The sequence below is a fragment of the Cicer arietinum genome, chromosome 1 (genome assembly GCF_000331145.2).
Source record: "Cicer arietinum cultivar CDC Frontier isolate Library 1 chromosome 1, Cicar.CDCFrontier_v2.0, whole genome shotgun sequence".
Taxonomy (NCBI): domain Eukaryota; kingdom Viridiplantae; phylum Streptophyta; class Magnoliopsida; order Fabales; family Fabaceae; genus Cicer; species Cicer arietinum.
The window spans coordinates 3,833,891-3,846,624 of record NC_021160.2 but is presented as its reverse complement, the minus strand read 5'-3'; the positions used below and the strand labels follow the sequence as shown (position 1 = coordinate 3,846,624).

The following is a 12,734-nucleotide window of genomic DNA, read 5'->3' as shown; positions in this document are numbered from 1 at the left end:
CTTGAGAAAAGTATACATTCGGATATGTCTGTCTTTTAAATAAACCTTAGTTATTTTGAAAGATTAGTTGATTAACTTTGGACCTTGCCTAACTTTGATTAAAAATGTGCTACTTTGAACACAATAATCTTGGACAATTTTTTTCTTTTCGAAAACCAATTTAGTTTTGTCAACCCAATACATAACCGGTTCCAAAATAAATTTAGAGACGAACAAATTTCATTTTTACTATTTTTAAACTGCAAACAGAAGTTCTGAATGCCTTAATGGTCACGAGGTAGTTGCACAAAGTTTAATTCTTGAATTTGAACTTTGGTCCAAATTACACGAAGAAAAATAAAAAATGCGAATGAACTTATTATTATTATTTGAATATTTATGCAAATATATCCCTAAAAGAATGAGACATAAATTTACTTTAAAAGACAAACATTAAAATAAGGATCTCAAAATATTTTAAATTTTCTTATAATTGCAATTGAAGGTATAGTAGCCCGTACTTCAATAAATCAAGTGAGGGAGTAGTTGCTTCTCGAATTTTCAAATGAGAAAGATGCATGAAAATTTTAAGACATTAACAACATTCCATTGAAGTACATATCAATAAGATGATAAAATTCGAGTAAATTATCAGTTAGGTATTTGCACTTGCATAAATCTTATACTTCAAATATACGATTTCATCAACTATTTAAAAAGTTAAAGAAACATGAATTAAGAAAATTTTAAATTAGTACAATTTTCCATTGAATATAATAGAATCATATACATACTTAAAATATGATAATTATATAATATAGAAGAAAACAAAAATGACGCAACAGTCTATAATATAAAATATATGTATTGTATGAGACTATAACCATAAAAAGTCACACTATAATAACATTACAACGTACCATTCTAATGAGACAAATTTAATGAGGTAAAATATTAAACTATAATTGCAGAGTCCTCTTTTCGAGAACTCTTCCAAAAATAAGCGTATACCACTTTTAGTGACACGCACACGGTATTCTTTAGTAAAAGGCGAAAGAATAGTTCGCTATGTGCTTATCACATGGTTCCGTGAATTTCCACAAGTAGAGTTGTTTTAATTTATAGGAAGAGCAGGATGCTTTTATTTCTACACTAGCGATGTGGGCTTCGGTCACAATATAACGCGCAAACATTTCTTTTGTTTTGTTGTGCCTCCGAAATCAAAAGCATCTCTTTTCCCATTCATTTATCCACCAATTAGCACTTAATATTTATTCAATATTTCATTGATTTCTATCTGAAAATTAATTTTGACAAAGCAATAAACTATATTTACAATGAAAAAAACACATCAGAAAATGACGGTTCAAAACTTGAAATCTTTAACAACAATGTCAGTTTTGCATAACCTCTCCTTTTCTACTTCTTTCCCATTTTCTAACATCTTATGATGAGAAACATAGCTAACATCAACAACATTGTCACCACTAACATACACTACCTTGAAAATATCATACTTCATGTCGATCGAAAACCTTTCAAGATAAGGCATCATCCATTTCTTATGGTCTGAGTTAAGAATCCACGAGTAACAAAAATGTAGAGACTTCCACACATGAATGCACACAACTATTGGTTTACTTTGTCCTTTCAAGCAAAGGCCTGAAGCTATTCCTTCCATTTTCGAAAAGCGAGAGCGGAAAAGAGCGAGCATGGCGTAGGAAAGGTCATTAAGGTCATTGCTACTACTTTTTGTTACTGCTGAGTTGATGGATATTATGTCACCAGTTGAGAATTTTGCAGTTGAAGAGCCATCTCTTGTGTCTCCAGCATATGCTTCAAGGAAACTATGTTCAATTAACAGAGACATAGTTGATGCCTTGGTTAACATTGATTTCTGTAAAGTTAACAAAAAGTTATATTAGAATAATTACAATCAAGGGGAAAATTGATTTAGTTACAGTTTACAATTTGTTGTGTTTAAATTATTGAACACCAACAAAATGTAACAGCAGATCACAGTATTTCATTAAACATACATCAATAGTTTGGATCAAACTTACAAGAGTTGAAGTTAGGAGTTCTTTTTCCTTAATGGATTGCTTTTGCCATGCTCCATACCATATGATCTGATTACATGAAACAAAAATTCAGCTCAATGAATAGTTAAATAAATATAAAACCAATAAAAATTAGCACCAACACAGAACAATTATTGTGAGACAGACATGTGAAATGAAAGTGAACAAATACAACAATTTTTTACCTGAACTGAACAATAAATAAGTCATTAGTGTATTAATTAGTTTTAAACAAAAGAAACATATACTTGACAATTGAGACAGTTAGCTTAGTATAAATTTGTAAAATTGGAAATTAGAGAAAGCAATTAGTTACCGTATTTCCATGGATGCTTCTAAATATAGAGCTTTGAAGACAACCAAGGCTTTCAGTAGTTACGGAAAAGAGTTTGAGTCCATGAACAAGATCATCTACAATCACAACTGTTGGCTTGAAAACAAAGAAGCTTATGTCCAAATTCTTGTTGTTAAAAGACACAGAACATGCCATCCTCTTGTTTTTCCTATATTCTTTATCTTTCAAATTGTTTCTTAGTCTTTCAAAGCTCTTCTCGTTAATACTAGTAATATATTAATGATATTTTTGCCTTTGAGAGTGTTCAAATATGAGAAGCAAACCCATAAGACACGGTTGCTTTCTAGAATGATTCAAAAAAATTGACTTTGGTGTTATGGAATTCAACTGCTGTTTCTTTCCTTCTGGTTGGTCTTGTTTTTGTTTCTTTTCATTGGACATATATAAATAAATAAATAATACTATGATGAAGAATAAAATATAAATAAAAACAGGATTTAAAAAGTTAGCGTATACAACTAAAAATTAAGATTAGATACATTTTAAATATTTTTTATTTTTTTCATTTCAAAGCAGTATATAATTTAGTAGACTTAACATAAAGAAGGGTCAGTTGCTTTGACTTCTTCAACTTCATGTTCACGGCTAATTGTGGCGAGACAAAAATGTTCTACGTCTATGACTATGAGATTCCTCGCAGCATCTAGCATGGTTTTTGTTAATTCTTTTTTATTATGGTTTCTGGAAGAAAAGTGTTAGAATTCGATTTAACTTGACCAGATTTTTGCTTTAAATTAAAATAAAAAACTTTACAATTTGGTAGGACAAATATAGTATTAAACAAAATATAGATAAAATATGGTGAAAATATTTTGAGAAACAAGAATGATAAACTTACTATAAATCCAAATATAGACTATGACTTTGTTTAAGAGTTAAGAAAAGTGATGAGAAGAAAGAAAAGTAGAGATAAATCTTTTGCACTTTGTTTAAAAGGATACTTTTTGAAATGAAAAAGAAAAATAATTATAAATAATGTTTTCTTTATTTTCAAAGTTCTCTAAGAGAGGAAATAGATAATATTTCGAAAATTTTGATAATCCTTCAATGATATTCACTATATTTTTTTAGTCTGTGTATTGGAGGAATTTTTATCAAGTGAAGACAAATATATTTCAATATAAGTAGATTGTAGAAGACTACTCTCTCTTTCCTTTCCTTTTCCTTTCCCCTTGTCTTCAAAGTCTTTGCCTCCAAACCTCTTTTCCTTCTATTCACAATTAAGAAAGATGAACATAAATCTCTCGGTCCCCTTCATTCTCCTTCAAAACTATCTCATACAAACTCCCAAATAAAAATTTTGGAGGAGAAAGAGGAAAACCTTTCTTGTGTTCGGTTCTTCGAAAACACAAATTATTTATAAAAAAAATGGTTTGAGTTAAAAGTTGAATTTAAAATGAATTATGTTTGATATATAGATAGCATTTTGAGGCAAAAGCTACTAATTCTAACTTCAAATTAGAATCAATTTTAGAGACAAAATCAATTCTATTCAAAATCAACCAAACAGTTTAAAATCATTTTTTTTATTTACAAAAAATCAATTATATGCCTCTAAAATCAATTTTGAGTCTTTATCAGAATGCAATAGCAAAAAAATCAGCATGCGAGAAGGTTCAGAATGCAACAGCAAAAAACAGTAGATTTAGCAACAGCAAAATAGATGAGGCATAAAGAAAAACAGTGTGGGAAACACTCAAATGGGTAGTCGATCATTTATTGTTTATGACAATCACTTTACAATTGAAGATACATCTCTTATCAGGATATCAGTGGCGCATAAAGTGACCCTGCAAAAGAATCTTACGATATGGTGGATTCTTTAGCTCTTAAAACTCACTGCTATCCAATTTGTTCTCCAATTTTGCAATAAAAATTTGTTCTAGTACACAATAATATAATAAGTTATCAGTGTCACATCCACAAATCCCGCCTTCTAGCAAAACTGTCAATTCTTGGGATTGCTGTAGAATCCGAGCATCTTCTTTAAATATATTATTAAGGCTTCCAACGAATCTAATTAAGATCAACTGTTTATGGTACACATTGTTACATGTTTTACCCTGCAAGAGAATGATAGCACAAATTAAGATTTAATATATCGTTAATATTCAGTGAAACTGAAAGTCAAGATCGGCTACTAATAAAGGAATAGAATGGGACGAGAAAAGACATTATGTCATCGTTTGTCATTATTAATATAAGGGTGTGTTGTTTTAAGAAGCAAAAAACTAGAGCTTATATTACTTCATAATGGTTAGCGACCACAAAAATACAGAGCCAGGAAAAGTGCAGGGTCACTTAGTTACACTCTAAACCGCAAATTATCTTTAAAGTAAACATGATTAAGTGAAAGTGTAGTTTCTTATAGTAATTGAAAATTATCTTTTATCCTACTCAGTTTTCTCCACACCCAACTTCCTACCTATTCACTATTCATCTCCATATACAAACACACCCTCTCAACGTCACCCCACAATTATTAATGCATATTTTACAAAATAAAGCAAAAAATAAAACAAAACAAAAACCTGATAATATTATCTCATGAAAAATGAGACATCAACAAAAATGCATGCAGCAGATCATGTCACGATGAGGAATTCACATCCTACTTCTTTGTGTACTGTTCTTGATGACAAAAAAGTAGATTTGGGTCCAAAGGGATTTACCTTTCCTTACTATAAGTTTATGGGGACTCTCAAACCATCATGGGAAAGCTGCACCGGAATTCCTTCCCTAAGCACAATCATAGAAGAGTTAACTCTCATTTTCTAAAATCTACGACATACAATAGGAGTACAACGATAAATATTACATTTACATGATCATGCTACTATCAGATTGTTAGGTCAATTATTACTAAATGTATTAGCAACAGTCAATACTTTACAAATTGATACCTTCTGGACCATTCTGCCAAAAACTCATTGTCCTTGTGGTGATCAAACTCATGAGTCATTCCAATCAAAAGGGTTTTCTTTGGACACAACCTCTTCACAGTTTCAAGAGTCTGTAAAATTAACAATTAATAACAGTTCACCTCCAGTTATCAATTGGCAAAGTTGAAAACAAACCTGTGGGAAACAAAGGTGAACGTTATGTGATCCAGTCTGCAATGACACAAAAAACAAAGAGACAAAATGTTAGATAATTCCACCCGATTAGGTAGTTTAAATGGTTGGTTAGAAAACCATAGATGATATGATATAAACAATAGGGAGAAAAAAAAAAAAACAAGAGGCTTGTCTTTGGTTTTAGAGTGGAAATTGGAATGAGAGCCTGGGTTCCTTGAACATCTGGAACCAAAAAGGTTGTTAGTGTCATTTGCACTATCCTTGTCTTTTGTTCCTCATTTATTATCTTGTATTAGAAAACAGAACTACCGAAAATGGAATCCAATACTAAGAACTACTGACCCTATACAAAACATCTGAAAACAGAACTACTGACCCTATACAAAGAATCCAATATTAGAAGATCCAATTGTCCAGCTCCACTTTTCGAAATGACTGTAAAAAGGAAATTATTGCTAAATGTTAGATGTCAAAAATCATAAATCAACTGAGGGTTTTCTTATTATGTATAGACACCTAAAAAATGAGACATGTCTTCTAGGACTGAAGATGTTTTGGCAATCTAAAAAGGAATCAGTCCTGTCCAAATTACAACAATGACGACAACATACTTTAAATTACAACATGACATGTCATTCTTTTTTCGGTCAATATATAAATAAGAAAACCCCATTAATGATAAAAGCATATGTCCAAGCATGAAGGTAAGGTAATTCAAATCGTACCATACTCTGTACTTGCAGGAATCCTTGAAACATCGGATATATATGCCACCCTACTTTTCTCACCAAAAAGAAAGCCCAAACAGATGTAATCCTCTCCATGCATTACCTACATCCACACAAAAACAGTGAAATCCTCGTACAAAAGGAGTATTGTGTTCTTAACATAAGGACAAAAGATAGTGGCAAATAACTGGTAAAGGAGTGAATTTTAATCCTGATGCAAAAAATGGTTGATTGCAGTCGTCCCTAATAATGTTCCAAGCAATCTGAGCTACCCTTCGTATTTCTTGTCCTTCTTTGCGTTTTTTCTGAACCAAATAAGGGAACTTCTCTTCTATGCTGTTGCAAAGTTTTAAAACATGAATTCAGCTACTTGAGAGCATAGGATGGCCCATAAAATCAAAGAATAGGTGCATTATAATTCATGCTGAGATAGGAGTCACATTCTAATGTACGGGCTAAGTGATCAACGCATATACTCAAATATATAACTGGTTTGCTAGACTTGTTCTGCTCAATTTGATTTTAGGATAAGTTTTGGTTTGGCTTTTGTTTTTACTGGTTTCAATTGGCTATTGTTACCGGTTGTGCTTACTGCTTTTGATTTAGGACTTCGTATTGAATTTTTTTAGTACTCCTTGTACTCTTACTATTAAAAGAACTTTTCAATTTGCTTATAAAATAGTCACATTGTAATCAAAACAATTTCCCCAAATATACATGCATCTCAGTTCAGTGGTTGGGAAGTGCAGACAGCACACTGGTTTCATATCAAAGACTCATACAGTTGCAATATTGCACATAATTATCCTGAGACAGCAGCAGAATTATATCATCTATATCAAAAAGTAAAAATTAAAGAGCAATACCTTTTAACATATTAACTATCATAATAAGTGATTCGATTAGCTGAATTTTATTGTTAATGAATTTATCTAGGGCACAAATTCTATACCAGAACTTATAGTTTAAGCAAGTAATATAACTAATTTTAATGGTAATGGTTCTGATACTATTTCTGAGACTATCTGATAGTTAGGGTTACTTTGTAATGCTGTATAATCTTAAGATATGTTTATGTAGGTTTTGAGAATAGAGGGAAGGTGCATATAATTCAAGCTAATTAAATATCAAAACAAGCAACGATCAATAAAGGTACCTATCCATTGAATGCTGGCTCAAGTAGATGGGGGTGGGATCAATGTCATTTGTTGGACTAAAAGGCTGCACAGCACGTATATCATCCAATCCAAGAACTGCATCAGCATGTTCATGAGTCAAAATAATCTGCAACTCAACCAAGCAATAACTTATTCTTCTTTATTCTCAAAGAATGAAAATTTCAGGTCAATACAAATTACAAGGAACGTAATGTAGACAAAAGGAAGAAAAACTAGGCTAAAAACAAATTGTAAAAAATCCATGTTCTTGAATATCATGGATCAGTAACAATTACCATACTTCATTACTTATGATTCATTTATATATGCTGTTTTCCCTAAAATGAATTTCTTCCCTGGGGGTGGGAGAATGTAAAATTTTCTGTGCAGCACTTATTTTTTATGTGCCTTTACAGAACAACACCATAGAATCAGATTACACAATGAGCCAATGGCAACTAAAATATTTAAGGGGCTCAGCTTCGGTTACCGACATTCTCACAGTATGTAACATACACAGATTTGATTTCTATTTTGTTAATTAGTAGTGGTACAATTCATTGCTTTGTCTGCTCGCCTTACCAGTTTTATTACCTAAATAGAAATGACAACATTACTGAGTGTTTCCTTGTTTAAGAAATATTTTAATGTTTTCACCATGGCCCTTCTCTTTCTCTTCATGGAATACCCTAGATATTGTTACAAGCATACATCTGAAATGAAATGCCTTTTGACTTGTTGGAGTCATTTGAAGACTATGTCCTAATAATAATGTATTTTTACAGATCCTTATTCCTTATAACATCATTAAACAGAACTATGTAGTAAAATTAATCTTATTTCCAAGGGTGTCATTTGAAGTGAAAATCTTGACACAAATTTAAAATTTTGGAATTGTTGCGTGACTGAGAGGTCAGCATTGTATCGAACACATTGATTGAACACATTGATCTCACTATCAAACTCTTATTTCAGCATTGTATTGAACACATTGATTTCACTAGCATTTGCATATATCAGTAGGGGTTAGTCACTAAATTAAGTTTAATACAATAAGAAAGTTAAATCTACATTAAAATTTAAACATAAAAACGTTGAGAAACCAACTCACAGAATCGATTCTTGGAATCCGATGGGAAACAAACCATCTAAGCACAGTCTCCCTGAAGGTCTTCCCAACATCAATCAATATATAGTTGTGATTGTCATTGCTTTCACAATAATCAATTAATAGTGATGTATTGCATCTGCAAATTTATAATAAAAATGAAAAGATAATTTATCAAGAAAACGATGGACGATGATAACGAAGGAGTTTAAAGAGGATGTATTGAACCTGTAATTAGGGTTTTTGTCGGGAGGGATTGACAATGACTGAACGCAAACGGGACAGGGAGGATCGGAGGGCTGGATGAGACACATTACGTTGGGAACCATGCTGGAGCAGCCTGTTCCGAGAAAGATCAACGCCGATTCAGAAGGAGTGGTTCCGTCGTCAGAGCCATTGGAAGTGGCCATGCCGTCACCGCAGATCCAGAAGAAAGGAGAGAGAGAGATAGAGATAGAGAGAGAGAGAGAGAGAGAGAGAAGAAGATGTTAATATTATTGTCGCAGATTCGGACCCGCCAAAATCAACGGCTTTCCGCAATTGCACACTCCTCCTCTTCTCAATACTATTATTTTGATTTTAAAAAAATACTATCGTTTATAATTTGTAAAAAAACTTGATTTTGTCGTTTAATAATTTTAAAATAATTTGTTATAAATTATTTTACGAGAGGTTATTTTAAAATAGCTTGTCATTTAAAATAAATTTTCATTGTTTTTAAATTTTTAAATTTTTTTAAAGTTGTAATATACAAATGAAAGTTTATTATTATTATTATTATTATTTTTAATGTGATTATTTAAAAAAAATAAGGTGTAAGAAATCAAATTTGCCTCTTAATTCTTCTTTATTTTGCAAAATTCCATGTTACTTTTTATGGTGAAACAAATCCCATCTTACTTATATTAGAGTGTTGTTGAATATTTTCTCTTTCTTCGTAAAATAATTATGTTGGTTGTATACGGAATTACATCTTGAGTTGTTCATGCATTGTGAGACAGGAGACTTGCTCAATTGTAGAAACGTTTACAAATGTAAAAAGTTAACTTAACATGCAAAATTATAAAGGAACGAGGGAAATAAATAAATTAAAATAAATTATCAAAAGTACAATTTTATTTAATAAATAAGTGGTCATGTTTTTATTTTATTTTTAAAAAAAGCAGTACAATCCCATGGATATTATTTCATGGTACATTTTCTTATCGTTTTCTTTAGAAAGATTCATATATTTGTTTGTTGTTGTAAAAGGCCCAAAACCAACCTCGTGGTGTTGTTGTGGAATGTGCCAAATCAGTTATACATATTCATTGGCAACTTAGATAAGTTTATTGTTTGTTATTATTCCTACAAAGGCTTCTTAGATATCCACCTACTAAACATTTCAAAACATTCTTTAGGCTTGAACTCGGGAGCTGTGTGTCCTCCACCCTGAAAAGTTGATCAATCAATAATAAAGAAACTAGTCAAGATTCTTAGTGCATGATTATATCAATTTCAAATTAAATAATTCTCCTAACTAAATTTTTAGACAAATTGAGCGTTTATTGGATTTTTAGGCAAACATCTACGCCCTTCAAACTTAACACTTATTGCCATGTAGATTGATACGACCGACCAAGTTAAGACACGTCAGCAAAATGTTACACATTAGCTAACGGACTTGGTTAAAGACCTTGGATTGCTAAAGAAATGACCAATTACCCAAGAGAATCGCCTAAACAAGGGAAAGGAATTTGGGAAGCAAATGATCTTTTAGTTAAGACATAAACCATGTAATTTTTCTTTTCATGACTTTCTCTCTAATTTAATCTTAAAGGTTTAAGGATAATTCATTCTTTGTATCTCTTATTTATATACGAGGACATTAGTCAAGTGAAATAAGTAACAATTAAAAAAGAACAGATTTACCTTCACAGTTGCGAATGTCATCTGATTGGAGTAAGTCCTTTTATATCTAGACTTGAAAAAAATTAAAACAAATATTAATTGAACTTGGTCATTAATGCAGCGTTGCAGCATGGTTATTATACATATAAATACAGTTATATATGTAAATACCCTGCAACTTGGTCATTTGTACGCCATTGTCTCCAATCATCCACAATGGAATAGTTTAAAGATCTTATCCATGCTTGTGTCGCCAAAAATGGAACTGTCATGTCATGATCGCCACTGATAAAAATATACAAAATCTATTTGTCACAAGAAATCATAAAAAGTAGTTCATTAGTAATATCTTATGCAATATATTATTAACATATAGAAAAAAGTTATTGACCTGTAAATTAGTGAACGGTAGCCTTTTCTACTGAGATTTACATGATAATCATAGCTATTAGGAACATCACTCTTGCGAGGTATATCATAGGTGCAACGATGCCATTTCCCAATACTTCCCTACAACATTGCGCATGTGGAGAAAAAATAAGAAGGAAAAAAGTGTGAAAATCTGTTATACAAAATTAGAAAATTTTAACTTTGATATATAAAAATAAGTCAAAAAAATTAAAGTTTTTACCTCAAAATTTTTAACTCATTTTCACTTATATTTTGAGATAGACGGAATGTATATCAACTATTACCTTACGCACGTGCAGTGCTTTGCGAACATTATCATCATTGGCCCAAAAACCGCAAAGGAAATATGGATAACTCTAATGGTGGAAAGGAAACAAACATCAAGTTAAAAAATATATATATACTGAGGTTTATGTATACTTATAATGAGACAAATGGTATATTTAATAAGATTATCATTGCATTGCATACAATTTAATATATGAAAAAGAAACATTAAGCAAATACTCTCTTTAAGATTAAATAAAAATAAAAATATATTTATAAAGTTAATGTATATGAACTAAAAATTTACCCTTACATCAACTTTTTAAATATAATTTTTGTTTATTTTTCATTTCAGAAAAAGTATTTCTTATTTAATATGGCAAAATGAAGATTACTCGACAGTATAAGGGCGGCAAGTTGAGATTTGTATTGAAAAGCTTGGAGGGATATTTCTTAATTAGAGATCTTCTTGGAGCCTCTTCAACATCAAGCCACTCACATAGAGGGTCTAAAATATGTGCTGTATTGAGTCCTGATGTAGCCTGTGAAAAATAGAAGAGTGGTGTTGACTTTGTGATTGTTCATTTGACAATAAATTCTACTCGTGAAATTTGATAAAAAAGGATATAAGAAACCAAAAAAAATAAAAAAATAGATGCTTATATTTACCTCATCGAATGAGCTGATATCTCTGGAACATACAACATTTTTGGTCTCTACATTTACATAGTCTCCATGACAATTTTTTTGCAGTGACTGAAAAATATTAGAGATCGGTTAGCATTTTAATTTAGTGCTTTGCATCTTTGATAAATCTTTCTTTTTTCAAGCTCTCAACATTTGGAACAATTTAAAAAAAAAAAAAATCAACTCTTCGCTGTCTGAATCAAAATACGTTAAATAGTAAAATTATTAAAATAACTACGTAATCAACTATTGAGAAATTATGATTCTATTACCTCGTATAGTTCATCAGATATGAGTCCCATTCCATGAGCAAAAGGAATTGCATAATTTCTTTCGTTTCTAGTTGTTATAGGATTTCCCAACAAATATCCCTGAAAAAAATATCATTTGATAATTTATCCAGAAGTTGTTCTATAACAACATGATCAATTTAGAAGGCGATATAGCCAACTATTTTTTTTCTTCATATGATGCACAATTTGTTTGATCAAATGCATATTTACTACTTGAGCAATGTGATTTGAGTGTTAAGGGGTCATAAGTTCAAACCTTTGTTTTATACAAAACAAAATTAAAAATTTTCAATACTTGCATTTTTCACATATTAATTACAACATACTTTATACATTTGTATACAGTGTACTTTATTGAGCAAGTTGAAAGAGTACATTCCAAACACAAGAGAGTGATCCCTCAAGATGCTAACCTGGAGATTAATCCATGGTTGGACCCCTTTTTTATTTCCTGCACATAAAGGAATATGTGAATAATTAAACTTGCAATATACAAAAAAATCATTAGTGAAAATAGGCAGGTGTGCACTAGCTTCTACATATAGATTAAATCGCTCAACAAAGACCTATGATCTAACTTATAAAGGATCTATGTTCGACCAAATTTTGTTTCAAATAAAAAGTACCAATTTTACCATACATAACCGAGCCATGAATTTGTACCTTGTACAATTTCTTGAACAATTACTGGAACAGGAATG

At 31.0% G+C, this 12,734-nt stretch overlaps 3 protein-coding genes, 1 non-coding gene and 1 pseudogene across 5 annotated transcripts in view; 1 reads left to right on the top strand and 4 right to left on the bottom strand.

The window, feature by feature from the left end:
- Window positions 1–826: 826 nt before the first annotated feature.
- LOC101500777 (uncharacterized) lies at window positions 827–2,734 on the bottom strand (annotated as a pseudogene).
- On the bottom strand, window positions 951–1,066 carry LOC113785253 (U5 spliceosomal RNA). The gene has a single exon (XR_003471394.1). It is a non-coding gene; the product is annotated as a U5 spliceosomal RNA (small nuclear RNA).
- Window positions 2,735–4,086: 1,352 nt separating the features above from the next.
- Window positions 4,087–9,036, bottom strand: LOC101500463 (putative hydrolase C777.06c). Its single transcript, XM_004485920.4, has 10 exons — window positions 8,714–9,036; window positions 8,489–8,624; window positions 7,377–7,504; window positions 6,409–6,556; window positions 6,218–6,323; window positions 5,869–5,927; window positions 5,493–5,528; window positions 5,319–5,428; window positions 5,088–5,154; window positions 4,087–4,478 (listed from the first exon to the last, which is right to left on the bottom strand). The coding sequence occupies exons 1-9, from the start codon at window positions 8,893–8,895 to the stop codon at window positions 5,097–5,099; spliced, it is 963 nt and encodes a 320-aa protein (XP_004485977.1). The 5' UTR covers window positions 8,896–9,036; the 3' UTR covers window positions 4,087–4,478; window positions 5,088–5,096.
- Window positions 9,037–9,598: 562 nt separating this feature from the next.
- The window catches only part of LOC101491066 (putative serine carboxypeptidase-like 52), a 4,789-nt gene continuing 1,653 nt past the window's right edge, over window positions 9,599–12,734 (bottom strand). The window contains exons 1-10 of one of the 2 annotated variants that reach the window (XM_004486227.4): window positions 12,697–12,728; window positions 12,447–12,484; window positions 12,013–12,111; window positions 11,723–11,809; window positions 11,449–11,595; window positions 11,071–11,142; window positions 10,767–10,885; window positions 10,547–10,660; window positions 10,397–10,442; window positions 9,599–9,916 (exon numbers count right to left, since the gene is read on the bottom strand). In XM_004486227.4, the coding sequence (XP_004486284.2) occupies window positions 9,833–9,916; window positions 10,397–10,442; window positions 10,547–10,660; window positions 10,767–10,885; window positions 11,071–11,142; window positions 11,449–11,595; window positions 11,723–11,809; window positions 12,013–12,042 (699 nt within the window). In that variant the 5' untranslated portion in view covers window positions 12,043–12,111; window positions 12,447–12,484; window positions 12,697–12,728 and the 3' untranslated portion in view covers window positions 9,599–9,832. Of the gene's footprint in view, window positions 9,917–10,396; window positions 10,443–10,546; window positions 10,661–10,766; window positions 10,886–11,070; window positions 11,143–11,448; window positions 11,596–11,722; window positions 11,810–12,012; window positions 12,112–12,446; window positions 12,485–12,696; window positions 12,729–12,734 lie in introns of those variants that run through there. The other variant, XM_073370666.1, reaches the window with a different exon arrangement.
- LOC140920556 (uncharacterized) overlaps window positions 12,439–12,734 on the top strand; it is a 1,443-nt gene continuing 1,147 nt past the window's right edge. The window contains exon 1 of the mRNA XM_073369054.1: window positions 12,439–12,463. Within this exon, the coding sequence (XP_073225155.1) occupies window positions 12,439–12,463 (25 nt within the window). The remainder of the gene's footprint in view (window positions 12,464–12,734) is intronic.

What these genes read in the sequence shown, in the direction of transcription:
- LOC101500463 (XM_004485920.4), bottom strand. Translation starts at nt 8,895, where the DNA reads ATGGCCACTTCCAATGGCTCTGACGACGGAACCACTCCTTCTGAATCG. An exon ending in GGATTCCAAGAATCGATTCT is followed by an intron (nt 7,505 to 8,488) that starts GTGAGTTGGTTT and finishes GTTGAGTTGCAG; the next exon opens with ATTATTTTGACTCATGAACA. An exon ending in TATTGGATTCTTTGTATAGG is followed by an intron (nt 5,529 to 5,868) that starts GTCAGTAGTTCT and finishes GTGTCATTGCAG; the next exon opens with ACTGGATCACATAACGTTCA.